Source organism: Glycine max, chromosome 4, assembly GCF_000004515.6.
Source record: "Glycine max cultivar Williams 82 chromosome 4, Glycine_max_v4.0, whole genome shotgun sequence".
In the NCBI taxonomy this organism is placed as follows: domain Eukaryota; kingdom Viridiplantae; phylum Streptophyta; class Magnoliopsida; order Fabales; family Fabaceae; genus Glycine; species Glycine max.
In genome coordinates, this window is record NC_016091.4 from 46,171,474 (window position 1) to 46,185,385 (window position 13,912).

Consider the following 13,912-nt stretch of genomic DNA (forward strand, 5'->3'; position numbering starts at 1 on the left):
ATTGTGCATTTTATTCAATGAAATCACGATTCCTTGAAGAAGATATTTTTGGAATAAAAAAAGTGTCTGCTGCTTGATATGGCCCAAGAGCAATTTGAATGGGCCAATAGTAACTCCCATCACTTTAATTGTCTTTGGTAAGCCCAAATAAGGAGAGGGAATGGAAAATGGGCCGGCCGTGGATGTGGCCTGCTAGGGTTAGGTTACTGGATGATGGAAAGCTTTTTATTTATTTATTATTTATTTATACCCTCTATAAAATAAAATCAAAACCCTACTTCCTCTTAAACCCTCTTCTATACCATTTCTTCGTCTGGCGTTGTAGCCGTTCACAGCCTAGCCTCTGCTCTAGAAGATGGCTCCTCCCAGAGGTAATAATTTTCCTTTTATTTGTTTACGTTTTCGTTCATTCTTTGCTTTTTGTAGTTTATACATTTGGACAGTGATTATGATTTACTCGTCCATTCCTTGCTTTTTGATTATTTTTATGGTGTTTTATAATTTCTTTTATTGACAGAACAATGTAGTGGTACTAGTAGCTTCCTTTTTGTTGACAAGTGTTTGAATTTCTGCAGGTGGTGGGTTCAGGGGTGGTAGGGGTGACAGAGGTAGAGGAAGGGGCGGTGGTGGAGGAAGAGGAGGAGACAGGGGCACGCCGTTCAAAGCTAGAGGCGGTGGCCGTGGAGGAGGCAGAGGCGGCGGTGGCCGTGGAGGAGGCAGGGGCGGCGGCCGAGGTGGAATGAAGGGAGGTAGCAAGGTTGTGGTGCAGCCTCATAGACATGATGGTATTTTCATTGCCAAGGGTAAAGAAGACGCTCTTGTTACCAAGAATCTTGTTCCTGGTGAAGCTGTTTACAATGAGAAAAGGATTACCGTTCAGGTTATTTTCTTTCTCAATTTTTTAACACCATGATTTGATTTTTTCTTTTAAGTAGATAAATGGTACATCTATTGAAGAAGCATGCATGAAATGATAGTTTGTCATTTTGCAGAACGAAGACGGTTCCAAAGATGAGTACAGAGTTTGGAATCCTTTCCGCTCGAAGTTGGCTGCTGCCATCCTTGGTGGAGTTGACAACATTTGGATTGTAAGATTGTCTTTACAACATGTGCTCTGTTTAGGTGTAGTTCTTCAATTACACACATCATGTTTTTTTTTTAATTTATTTTTGTCTTGTGCCTTTTGAAGAAACCTGGAGCCAGAGTCCTTTACCTAGGAGCTGCTTCTGGGACCACTGTTTCTCATGTGTCGGATGTGGTTGGGCCTGTAAGTATTATTTATAATTGCATAAGTTAGATTTGTGGAATAGAAGGGCTGATTAGAGTGTGTTGTTCTTTGTGTATATATATAGACTGGAGTTGTCTATGCAGTAGAGTTTTCCCATAGAAGCGGACGTGACTTGGTCAATATGGCAAAGAAGCGAACTAATGTTATACCCATTATTGAAGATGCTAGACATCCAGCTAAGTACAGGATGTTGGTTGGAATGGTTGATGTCATATTTTCTGATGTTGCTCAGCCTGATCAGGTGTGGTTTAAATTTCTTACATTATACCTCTTGAGATCTGTTTCAGTCTTATATTTACAGCCAATATATACTAGTGTTCCATAACATTGAAGTACTTAAATCACTAGTGTCATTTGATTATTGTTTATTTGAGTTTGATGTATCTACTCTTCTGTTTGGTTGTAAAATATTAGCCAACTATCTACTTACATTGCATGTGTATACTTTGTTGCTTCTTTGCTTTTACATAACGAATCCTTAAAATCTCATTTAGAGTTCATTTGTGGTGTTTTTCTTTTAGTTTCTCAACTTTGTATTTTACAATTTTCAATACTATCTTTTTTTACTTGAATATAGTCTGTTAAATTGGAATGATCTGTGCATATGACGAGTTACTCGGATTACCCTTCAAGACATCATGGATGATGCAGACCCGAGTTTCTGATGCACTTGTTTTCGGTCTTTTTCTATTTATTGTTTTATTGCTTAAGTTTTTTCAGATATACAACAGTGTTGGTCGGTTTATTTGTTTGAATTTCCCCTTATTCTGTATCAGTACTGTTTTTTTTATAATAATTTTTCGTAGTTATTTTAATTAATGGTGTATGCATTTTTCAATCTGTGTCTATTCATTTGATTTTAGCTTGTGGATTCCTTTTTTACATTTTTCTGGTAATGAATTCTATGTAAAGATAAAAGCTCCTGAAAAGTATCAATTAACTAGTAGTTTTGAAACTTCAGTTATAGGCTTCTATTCTATATATCAGTTTTGTTTATGATTTTTTGGTGAGGATTGCAGGCAAGGATTTTGGGGCTGAATGCTTCATATTATCTAAAAGCAGGGGGTCATTTTGTTATTTCAATCAAGGTATGTTCAGGCATGTTTTTGTAAGACTTTATTGGGTTGTATGACCAATATGGTAAACCTCTAATGAAAACATTGGGAATATTTTTTTTTATAATTAGCTTAAATCAATTTAGGTTCTTTGGTTGATAAATGGGAATTCAAGTTGTAAAGTGATCTCTTATGTGTTGTCTTAATTATTTGTGTAGTTTTTCTGATTTGTTCTCATTTAATTCATTTGTATGTTTAGGCTAACTGCATAGACTCCACAGTCCCGGCTGAGGCAGTGTTTGAAAGCGAAGTGAACAAGTTAAAGGCTGATCAATTCAAACCATTCGAGCAAGTCACCCTTGAACCATTTGAGAGGGACCATGCGTGCGTTGTTGGCGGATACAGAATGCCCAAGAAGAAAAAAGATGCTGCTGAGTAGATTGCTTTCCAGGCGTGTAACAATGTTTTCATTTCATGAGATTTGTGTTAAATTTTGTTTTGAAACTTTAGTTATCAAACGTAGTTCTGTTTTGATAGTTTGATCGTTTGAATGCCCTAGAGGAAAAAAGATACTTCTGAGTATATTACTTTCCAATAGCCTGTAGGTGTTTACCAATATCATTTCATGAGTTCTATTTATGTTCATCATCACTATATAATGATTGATGGCATTGGCTTGAATTTGTATTAATTTTGAAAAATTTAATTGCACCTTTTGTATTTGAAAAATTAATTTGATAGAATTGCTCCTCAATAGATACATGAATTTAAAGATCACATCTTCAAAACTAATACAAATTCTGTATCCATTGCTGTCGAGTAGATTGCTTTCGAGTAGCCAGTAGGCGTGTACCAATGTTATTTCATGAGATTTGCGTTAGTTTTGTTATAAAATATCTAAATGAATGGAATACCTTTAACAATATAAAGAGTCTAATCCATAATGTCATAAATCTTTGAATTCACCTTTGGCTACAGGAATTTAGATGTTTTATAAGTGAGTTTCTGTTCTATTTCATGAAAAGGATTTCATCAATTCATTTGTGTAAAGATCCAGAAGATTTTTTAAACGGCGATACTTGAATTCAGGTTAATTTGTTTGTTACGCATTGATGTGTGCCTCCTTTAAAAGTTCTATGTTTAGAATCTTTGAATGGAAAAAGTCGCATCTTCCATTCTTCTCTTCTATTATCTATTGCTCTATAAAACAAAGTTGGTCCTGTACACATTGTCAATTGCTCTCTTGCCAAATTTCTATCTCGAACACAAGGTGACCCCATGAATCATTTTTCTATTAAGTTTTGAGGGCATGCGATTTGCTGGTTTAGAGCAAGAGTTTCTTTGCCTGCAGTGTCAGGTTCCGTTGCAGGCTTAAAAGGAGTGTTGCCTTCTTTGTCTACGGCAAGTGGATTGGCCCCCCTGAAATAATTGGCAATTTCTTTTCGTAAATTTTCTTAGTATGAAGACTATATGTGAGATATAACACATGATGGGAAAGTTATCATGGAACTAAAGTTTCCAAGCCTCGTTAAGTAATATAAAATTGAAACGCAATATTCCTCATGGGATACTGACAAAGCTACTCCTCAGCTAAAAATTTAGTTACCATTAGGTGAATTTGGATATAGAAGTCCAATGATTAAAAATACAAGGGGACATGTAGTGTATGAAAAAGGAAAACGGGGGCACTAAAGAAACCTTTCAAAATAACTACCTTGTAATAAGCACTCTTGCAGTTGCATTCTTCCCTCTCATAGTGCTGTAATGTAGAGGTGTCCTCCCTCTAGAATCAATAGCATTTATGTCTGCACCATACTGTAGGAGCAGCTCTACCATTGCAGAATCACTAATTATGCATGCCAGGTGAAGCACACTAGAACCATCTTGTATATCCTCTACTTGTGGAGTCTTACTTTCACATGATATGTTTGGATTAATTGAAGAAGGCGTGTTGGAAGAAAAGCCTACACAACAATTTGTTATTCTAATAGGACTTCCTGCTTTTTTTAACTGTGAAAAATTTCTAGTATTTTGGGGATAAGAAGATATACCTGCTTTCCCACTAATAATAGCATTGAGATTCACTTCTGACTTCACAATGTGCCTGTACACTGCTTTCTTGTCATTGGCACTGATGCTTTCCACCACCTGCTGTGCCGTTGAAAGGAGACGGTTGTTATTTGTTATCCGGCGAACAAAGACTTTTGCAGCATACTGCACAAGAGAAACAATCAAGTTCAAGTTCTATCTCCCACACATTCCAGTAATACTTCAACAATAAGATTCCTTCCAGCTACTGGAAGGTTTTAATCAAAGTAAACTTATCTTAGGTATAAATATGTAACAGCTGAAAGTTGCCTAGTACTCAATGAATACTTGCTCACAGTAAATAAAAAATGAGGATGAGAAAAAAGGGTAGACATTCATCCTCTTAAAAGGTTTTCGTTTCACCTCCCCAGAGAGGAAATAACATATAACTTTTATTACCTTTGCATGAATGAACCTCTCCTTTAGTGAAATAGCATCATCATGTGCTGGTTTTCTTGCATGAAATAACTTTTTGTGTGTCTTGGATGAACTACATTGTAAGGACAGTGTTAGCAAATGCTTAAACAGTTAATAATCTCATAAATCTTGGCAAAACTTACCCATCAGGAGTGTCATCAGTCTGTGATGTACTTGTCGAATGCAACAGTTCCTCCCAAACTGAGTTTGCAAAGAGATTCCCCAAGCACTGAAACATGGTTAACACTGCAGAATCCCATACTTTTACATCAAGGGTCAGTGATCTTACCTGTGAAAAAAAAATGTAACTCACCTTAGTTGCAAAAGTGAGGATTGAAAACAGAAAGCCTTTTAAGTACTATACAGAAATGAACAACTTAAAATTGATAACACACTCTTAAATATGCAACCTCAGTTACTTACTTTTGATATATGTACACCAAGATTACGGTGAACACCGGAACATTCAATGCATATAAGGATGCCAAGGTTTAAGGATGCCCAATCTGGATCAGGTTTACCACAATCAGCACATTTGTCATTCCCGCTAACCTTTCTAAGAACATCAATTGGCTTTTCATTTTTTATAGAATCCCCACTCACTGCATGATCATCATCTGGAGAACCTTTTAACAAATAAGTCTTGTTGGCAGAGTAGCTGTCACCGCTTTCTGAGTCATCTGACTGTCACATAATTATTTTATAATAATCAGGGTAGTCACGATTAATACATGCATCAAGGATGCATTTAAAAGACTTTTGCTAAAGAATTGGTTAAGGAACATTTGATGTCATTGAAATATTTAACTAGGTAGGACATTTGATGAAAAATGCCAGATGCTTCAAAGAAAGAAGTTTAATGTTGTGTTGGTGACTCAAGTTTTCCCCCACTATTGATCACTGTACATGTTTGCCGGCTTGCTGCTGTAATTTTTTAGGTTAAATTAATATATAAATCCCTGAATTATTTGGAGATTTTTAAACAAGTTTTTACTTTAATAATTTATAATTATGCCACTCAACTTATAAATCATTTTTAATTGAGTTTCTAGTTAAAGTACAATTTTTTTCAAATAATTTAAGAAACCATTGAATAATTAAACTAGTCACTTGATCCCTAAACTATTTGAAAGTTTTCAATTAGATTCTTAGAATTTAATTTTCATGCACTGTAAAATATTTAAGACTATCAACCAATCAAAAATCATTATTATTATGATTTTTAAAATAATTATTTTAAAAGACAATAAATTATCATATATGATGATTTGTGAATATATGACAATATAATCCTTTACATTGTCAGCATAGATTGTTTATCCCACATTCTTATACCTGACAGAACCTGAACGAGATCTTGACAAAACCTTAATCAAGAATTCAATTAAAGTGATTTATAAATATAGGAATGTAACTACAAACTTTTGAGTATGAGAACATATTTAAAATTTTCAAATTAATTTAACCTTTTCTTACATTTTATCCAATCATGAGTTATTATAAATTTTAAACTTTTATATAGATTTCACTAGAGTTAATTTTTTTTTAGAATAAATAGTAAACATACTAATAATGTAAAATATTCTTACATTGTCATTCCATTACAAACTCTAATTAATGGTTTGTTAACTTTTATAATGTCTATTATAAAAGTTATATCAACAAGAATTTTTAATAGGTTGACAGTTTTTTTTACCCTAATAATGCATAAAAAATAAACTTGTTCTTTTGTGTGTAATAGATGATAATGCCAGAAGTTTTGGAAAGTAAACTATACTGGTGTGACCTGGGACCCCTTCGGCATGGGCTAGTACCCTCTCGGCCACAACCTAGAATCCCTTTGACATAACCTAAGACCCCTTCAACATTGCCCAGTACTCTTTTGGCGACAACTTGAATGAAACCCCTTTGGCATAGCCTAGTATCCTCTGGACAGTCACCCCATTTAAGGTTAAGGAATTTAACTTATCTTAATACTATATTAACACTGTTAGGTAATCTCATATTACATCTCCTCAATTAAGAGGTAAGGCCCATAAATAAATATATATAAAGGGTTAAGTTCTCAAGGTAACAAACATTATTCTATTCACTTTCATTTACTATGTTCATTATTCTTTTTGCGTCGAGACCTAACTTGAGCATTGAAGTGTCTTTTGTAGGTATTCCACCCCTTTGGAGGATTGTTTGGCTGAACACTAAGGAAGGACGCGACAAGAAGGAAGAAGGACACGGCAAGGAGTAAAGTATCTTACCATCTTTTGGCAGTAACATAAACAAAACACACAAGAAAGATATATGATGTACCAGTGTTTGTGCACTCAATAAGGTGGCAATTACACCAGTTATCTTTTCCATCCAATCCATCTGGTCCAGGGCATTTTCTGCCTGCATTATTTTGGCCTTAGTGAGGAGACAGAGGAGTAATGATAAAATGCCAAAGTACGTGTCACTAGATTTTTTTGAATGAGTACCTGCAATGTATAACTCTTTGATGGTGAAATAATCCTGAAGCAGAACCTTAAATCTGACTGTTCAGCATCAATCTTGATTGTTGATGTGAGCAGGTTCACTGTATGACGTGCTACAGATTTTTCATCAGGGATAAGTCCATGGTAATGTGAAGAAAGGAGGCGACTCAAAATTCCAGCACTATTTTCAGTGGCACAGTTTCTGTGTAAAGATGATTGATTGCCACTCTGCTCAAAGTGTTGACATTGAAATGAGCATTACCTAGCTAGCTTAGAGAGTCTATACACGAATACTTGGTTTTAGTTGAATATACTTACGTTTAATCCACTCCATGGTTTACGAAAGTAGTAAAGCATTCCGCGACTATCAAGAACAAAATACCTTCTCTTCCAGTCACCCCTCAAATTTGAGGACCGTTTTGAAAGATATCCTTGTCGAATGATTTGAACCTAAATGTAGTGCAGATGGAGAGATCAGTAAATAGGACTCATAAATGAAAACTATATAGAATGAAGTGAAAGTGTGAAGCATCATTATGTCCTTAAATACCTTTCCATTTTCAGCAGATTCTGTTACAGCATCTGCCACTTTATCTGATATCCTAGAAAAAGGATGCACTGGACCATCTCTACAAGGAGAACCATAAGGACCATTCAAGGACAACATACTTTCATGATGAACATGTTTTTTGTACTCCAACATTCTTTCACAAAGACTAATTTGCTCCTCATTGTAACTTTCTCTTGCTTTTTGTGTATAAGCCAATACCTGCAACATGCCAGATACAAGAGAGGAAATATTCCATTCAGTAAATAAATGAGGAATGCTAATAATATTTTCAAATGCACAATTTTGCTCAACATGTGATTGTGGTTGTGCTGATGGTTCTCGCATCTCAGATTATCTAGAGTTTGAGTTTTGAGGAAGCACACTATAGTGAACATTTTAAATGTATTATTGTAACCTTAGACATGTAATCAGAAGAAAACTACATCTATTATCCAAGTATCCACAGAGAAAAAAATATGCTTCCTATCTTCATTTAAAAGCAAAAGAAGTAAAGAGTAAATAGGAAAACCTCGATAATGAAAGGCTCCATCTCTTGTAATAGCTGATATCCCTGCAAGGGCAATTTTTTTTAGAAATATCATAATTCATAAATCCAATATTGCATATTGAAAAGGCCATATATAACTGTGTCATCATATACCTGTCGATAATACCGAAGATGAGCATCCATAACTCCAGTGACAGCCTCCAAAAAATCAAATCTCTTCTTGGCCTCAACATTATGAAGAGCACTAACCTAGAACAGTAGACGAAATGTGTTCTGTAGTTAAGAGCCGTGTTTATACATTTCATACTATTCAAAGCAAAATATCTTATTCAACTAAGATTACCAGATTGAAACGAGCTTCCTCAAATGAGGATCTTGCATTGTGCAAATCCTGGAATGTCTCTCTACCAAATTAGATTGAAAAAATCATGGTAACCCATGACAAGCTAAGACAATATTAACTCATGAATAAAAATGCCAAAGAAAATCTACATGATCTACCTCTTCTACGATAGTGGCAATATCCATCCTAGTGCTTTTTCTCAATGACATAAACTTCTCACGTGCCTGTAGCATAAAATCAACGTTGTATTTGTGTTATGATCAAGAGAGATTGGCCAATGAACTTTCAACATATATAATTTGTTTTTAAAATGAATTTCTTATTCTCATGTAACAAATTGTATTGCTCAAGATTGCAAATTTTTGTAAGCAATTGAGAAACACCTGATCATGTACAAGGGAAGCTTTCTCAAAACGCCTTCTAGCTTCCTGCAAACATCACTTGAAGCTTTAAAAGTGAAGAAGAAATTGAAGTCATCCGAAGGCAATAGTTATTTTCCTTGTTGATAAGAAAATAAACTCTCAGGAGGATTATCCTTTTTGAAAGTGTTGTTACTTTTAAAACTGAATTCCATCGGTGGTAGTTATAACATATAAAAGTGTCTTATTAAACCAATAAAATATACACTCTCCATACTATTAATTATATTTATAACAAAAAAATTATGATACTAACAATGTACCTTGACATCTAGGATATCGACGTTTAGCATGTTTAGTAACCGGTCATTCAGCATATGCTCTGCCTAAGAAGCCACATTAAGTAGAGTCAGCTTAGCAATATCAGATATAACAACTGTTTCTGATATAGTACTAAAAAAACCTTTAAAAAAGGGATTTTTCAACAATACAATCTTGTAGTCTAATCCGATTTAGAAAGATGCATAACTAAACAATATGAGTTCAGTCATATTGTTAACTTCTTAAACTCACAACAAAAGCTCAAGTTTTATAAGTTTAAGTGTTAAACCACCAGAAAGCCACAAGTTTTTCACCAATGTTCTAGCCTAACTACTTAAAGAATTACATTGCTGAAAAATAAGACTCTGACAACATTAGACAAATTGTTACCTGGGACCGAAGAAGTTCCTTGTATGTACTGATTTCTCTCAAAGCAATAGAAAATTTGGTCATGACAGGTCCTGACAATACCAACTCAAAGTTTATCAAAATTAATAACAAAAATGAATGTAATGTTGTATTAACTATTCAAAGAATGCGTGACGGTTAAAAAAACAAGGGTATAGATAAAATTATAAACAGAAAGGAATTTGAGAATATTTGAAGTATCATTGATCACAATATGCAAGGAATTTGAGAAGTTCCTTTAACGGCCAAAACATATCATGCAGAGAACAGGAGTATACAACATGACTACTTGTGTTCAACCTAAATTTTTCATGTTCTCTCACGGCCAATATATATTTAACTTAAGAAATAACCTCAAAATACACTAGGCAGCAAGTACACGACAAAGAAAATCATTTAAGTTTATATATAAGTTTATTTGATACAAAAGGCAACAAGAGGAAAGAGATCTACCAGACTCACCTCCCAAAGTTACAAATAGAGGATCATTATGCCCTCCTCCAAAATTTTCAAGGGCACTTGCAAATGCAATGTCTCCATCATATGCCTCTCCAAGCCCTTCCCTATTATTATAAATATAAAGTAATTATTTGACACAAATTTATATAATTTGGAATGCTGATATATAATTAAACTAATTTATACGACAAGTTATGTACAGTAGGTATATACAAAAATTTCTCTTGAATTATACATTGAGAACTGTTTTGCTTGAGACTTAATTAAGGTTTAAGCAAAATCCTCCCACATTTAAAGTTTCAACATATATGCCCCAAAGGTGAATAATGAATTCAAGGATAAAAGTGGAGACTAGATACAGAGGTTTTGGTCTTTCTTCTAAATTATATTGAAGTATATGCCTTCTTAGGAGAGGAATGAGGGTTTAATTATACGTATAACGTATAAATTGTCATGCTTCTTAAGTACTCTTATATACCACTACGTAAGCCCACATCAATTACTAACAGAACGTACAAGAGGGTATGGAGAAAACAGTCTCTAAAGTGCAAAAAGATTGAAAAAAAACAAAAAACATTGGCATGGAAAACCCACGTGTACTTTCGACATCCTTTGTAGAACTTGAAACATCTCGAGCGTAACGATTCTGAACTCTCTTCCATGCACTGGAGCTGCATCCACACCAATTCATGATTCATAATTAAGCAACCAATTCGTGTTAAGCACACCACCAAACCAACCATATATATAAAAACACGCATGACCTTCCTAAACAAATGAATGAACCATGCAAATAAACATTACGTAACAGGAACATATCAACATAACACCAACGTTCTTTAATATGTACGTATGTGTGTGTATATATATATATATATATTATTTTTTTAAAAGCACCCCAACACCGAGAATTGATGACAGCAATCTTCTGATATTGAACAGGAAAAGGAATAAACAGAACAGAACCTGTTGCCGGAACATGGGCGAGTCGTTGAGTTTTGAGAAATTCATTTTCGAAAAATAGTGTTTATGAATATTCTCTTTGTTGTTGTTGTTTTATTTTTTTAATCTCTTTTGTTGGTGTTCGTCTTCTTTTTTTGTTTTGCGGGAAAAAAGTTTAATTCTAATAGTTCAACAAGATGAGAGATAAAAAGAAGCATAAGAAAAAGAGACAGGTATTGGTTTGTTTAGTTTTTGTTAAAATTAATGTAATTTAGAGAGCGGATTTGAAGGTTTGAAGCTGTGGTTACGAATTTGCATGTCTGTCGTTCCAAATCTAAACAAAACTGGCTCTTTTTATTTTCTCTCTCTAGTCAAACCGTGTCACACTCACAACACAACAAAACTAAAAAACGCCTGGTTCTAACTTTGACGGTCTATATATTTTCCTGGTCATTCCAACCCTGCTTTTTGGCCTCACCTTTCAAAATATATATAAAATTTAGTTTTAATAACTTTTTGCTTCTTATAGTACATAATTATTTTTACTTTGTTGTTTATTTTATGAGAAAGACTAGTGACACATTCTCTCAAACTTTCTTCCTAAGATTCTCATTATGATTTGATAAAATTTATTAAAAATCATAAATTTTAATTGATTAATCACAATTAATATTTCCAATGTGATTATAAAATTTAGCATATAGTTTCTAATTTAATAAAATTATATTAATCACTTAAAAATAATTTTTGCATAACATACTTAATAATGTAAATATGCTCAATATTAAATCATAAAAGTTACATGTATAACAATCATACCAATTCAAAATAATAATGTATGTATATTCATTCAACATGAAATAAATTTTAAAGGATCAAATCCAATGCATACCAGTATTTAATATAATATTGCATGTTCACATAGTTTAGAGACAATTTTTTTTAAATAACTTGTACATAAATTATTACATGCTTCGGGGTAAGGGTTGAGACTGACTCAAAACAAAACACACACATGTCTGGGTCATAAAGATCCGATTAATACCCACGAATCCGATTATGAAAATCCACACCATTATATACATTTTAGACACCCAAAAACACGTTTTAAATCACAGAAAAATTAAAAAACTCATATTATTCCTAATTTTGATGTTATTTTGAATTAAGGAGGCTAAAAACATAACACTCATATACTTAGAAAATAAATTTCATAAATACACAATAGTAACGACCCAACAAGCAAGACAAAGAAACAAACAAATTCTGATACCAACTATAAAACATAATAAAAAAAAAGAGAGAAGGTCTAAACGATCAGTGACCAACCTCCAGTGGCGATTTTACTCCACGACAACTTCGTAATTGATTGTGGTTCCAAACTCTTCTCACTCATACTTCAATAACTTATTAGAACAGCAACACACACTTTATATAATGAATCTAAATAAACTCAAGTATGCAACAGGATATGGAAAATAATTGTAAGATAATAATTGCATGGTTACAACAATTTTTAAATATTAATATTAGACCTGGACAGAATATGAACCACACAGATTTTTTATATGATAAGAAGTGAGTATCCTAACTAAATATTCATGGGATACTTGAAAAACTAACATTGAGAACCCAGAGTACCGAAGAAAAGTGCTACTATTATAATGCAAAACGCTGCTACATGTCATTAAACATTGTGGTCCTGAATCTACCATTTGGAACACAGTGACACGTCTCAGCTTCTTTCTCAACAACAGCCAAAGTTTTTCCCTTTCTCTCTCATTCACGTGAACTTCTCTTGTCCACTGTTCCCCTTCTCTAAACCCTTCTCAATTCATCTTCTCTCTTCCTTCTCAACTTTCTCCAACTCACAACAGAGATAGGCTCCATCACCGCATATCACTCTTATCTAAGCCCTTCATTTTTTTTGTGTGCTACTGTGTCAGTCCATACCTTTTTCTATGTGACCATCCATACACGCCTCATTCCTTGCAAAACCATAAAATTTCAAGCAAAAGGTGAATAAAAGTAACCACTTCCATTCCTCTCTCTGTTACTTCTTCTGTTTGACAGGGAAGCTCGTTTCTAACTCGTACTATTGAAAAAGCTTCTCGCACGCTTGGTGAGTACCACGATCTACAAAGGATGGAAGAGGCAATGAAACTTATCAGAGCTTTTGCTGGTAGGCGCTGAGCAAAAGACCGACAGAGCAATGCATTGAGTGAATGGCTGAGACAAATCAAGCACGTATTCTCCAACCCGAAAGACATCATCCACGATTCGATTTTGAGATTGAAGCGTTGCAGAAGTATGTTTTCAATGGAGCAACTTCAAAATCATTTCAAGTGTTTTTTTTCAAGCAGCCATGTGTGTTAGATGATGTTTGGAAATGAGAAGAAAACCGTGGCTGTACAAAAGGAAACTACTTTCGCAAAACAAACATTGCCGTCCAACTGTAAGATGAGAAAAAAATCAAATGATGGGGATGTGTCTAAGACTATTGGTTGAACCATACCCTAACAGACCTCGAGAAGGGATTGAAGTTCACTTTAAAAAGGTTGAAAATGTTGAAATTGCATAAAAAATGCTGAGAAAACCAAGTTTGTCGATTTAGAGTAAAATGAGATGCCACATCATTCGTGTTATTCATACTGGGTACCATTAAGCCATTTTCCATTTTATTAAGATGTTTAGAACAATTAT

The 13,912-nt window shown here is 34.0% G+C and overlaps 2 protein-coding genes, 1 long non-coding RNA gene and 2 other non-coding genes across 6 annotated transcripts; 4 read left to right on the forward strand and 1 right to left on the reverse strand.

The window, feature by feature from the left end:
• Positions 1-252: 252 nt before the first annotated feature.
• On the forward strand, positions 253-2,925 carry LOC100797625 (rRNA 2'-O-methyltransferase fibrillarin 2). Its single transcript, XM_003523127.4, has 7 exons — positions 253-371; positions 576-880; positions 993-1,088; positions 1,190-1,267; positions 1,353-1,529; positions 2,308-2,376; positions 2,603-2,925. Exons 1-7 carry the CDS (start codon positions 356-358, stop codon positions 2,780-2,782), a joined length of 921 nt encoding a protein of 306 aa, XP_003523175.1. The 5' UTR covers positions 253-355; the 3' UTR covers positions 2,783-2,925.
• LOC113001553 (small nucleolar RNA snoR60) lies at positions 1,887-1,957 on the forward strand. Its single transcript, XR_003266947.1, has one exon. It is a non-coding gene; the product is annotated as a small nucleolar RNA snoR60 (small nucleolar RNA).
• Positions 2,926-3,047: 122 nt separating the features above from the next.
• On the reverse strand, positions 3,048-11,683 carry LOC100797073 (ADP-ribosylation factor GTPase-activating protein AGD1). Of its 2 annotated transcripts, XM_041014950.1 has the most exons (20): positions 11,234-11,678; positions 10,862-10,938; positions 10,271-10,371; positions 9,791-9,861; positions 9,403-9,465; positions 9,104-9,148; positions 8,879-8,944; positions 8,721-8,768; positions 8,531-8,626; positions 8,399-8,440; positions 7,870-8,088; positions 7,638-7,769; positions 7,323-7,547; positions 7,156-7,236; positions 5,272-5,532; positions 4,992-5,137; positions 4,831-4,921; positions 4,395-4,557; positions 4,058-4,307; positions 3,048-3,762 (listed from the first exon to the last, which is right to left on the reverse strand). In XM_041014950.1, exons 1-20 carry the CDS (start codon positions 11,276-11,278, stop codon positions 3,627-3,629), a joined length of 2,358 nt encoding a protein of 785 aa, XP_040870884.1. In that variant the 5' UTR covers positions 11,279-11,678; the 3' UTR covers positions 3,048-3,626. The 2 variants fall into 2 exon arrangements, with proteins under 2 accessions (XP_040870884.1, XP_040870883.1); XM_041014949.1 differs by having other exon boundaries at positions 4,058-4,557; positions 11,234-11,683.
• On the forward strand, positions 6,899-7,744 carry LOC121174802 (uncharacterized). The gene is made up of 2 exons (XR_005891206.1): positions 6,899-7,290; positions 7,416-7,744. It is a non-coding gene; the product is annotated as an uncharacterized lncRNA (long non-coding RNA).
• Positions 11,684-13,554: 1,871 nt separating the features above from the next.
• Positions 13,555-13,705, forward strand: MIR5033 (microRNA MIR5033). Its single transcript, NR_048815.1, has one exon. It is a non-coding gene; the product is annotated as a microRNA MIR5033 (primary transcript).
• Positions 13,706-13,912: the final 207 nt, after the last annotated feature.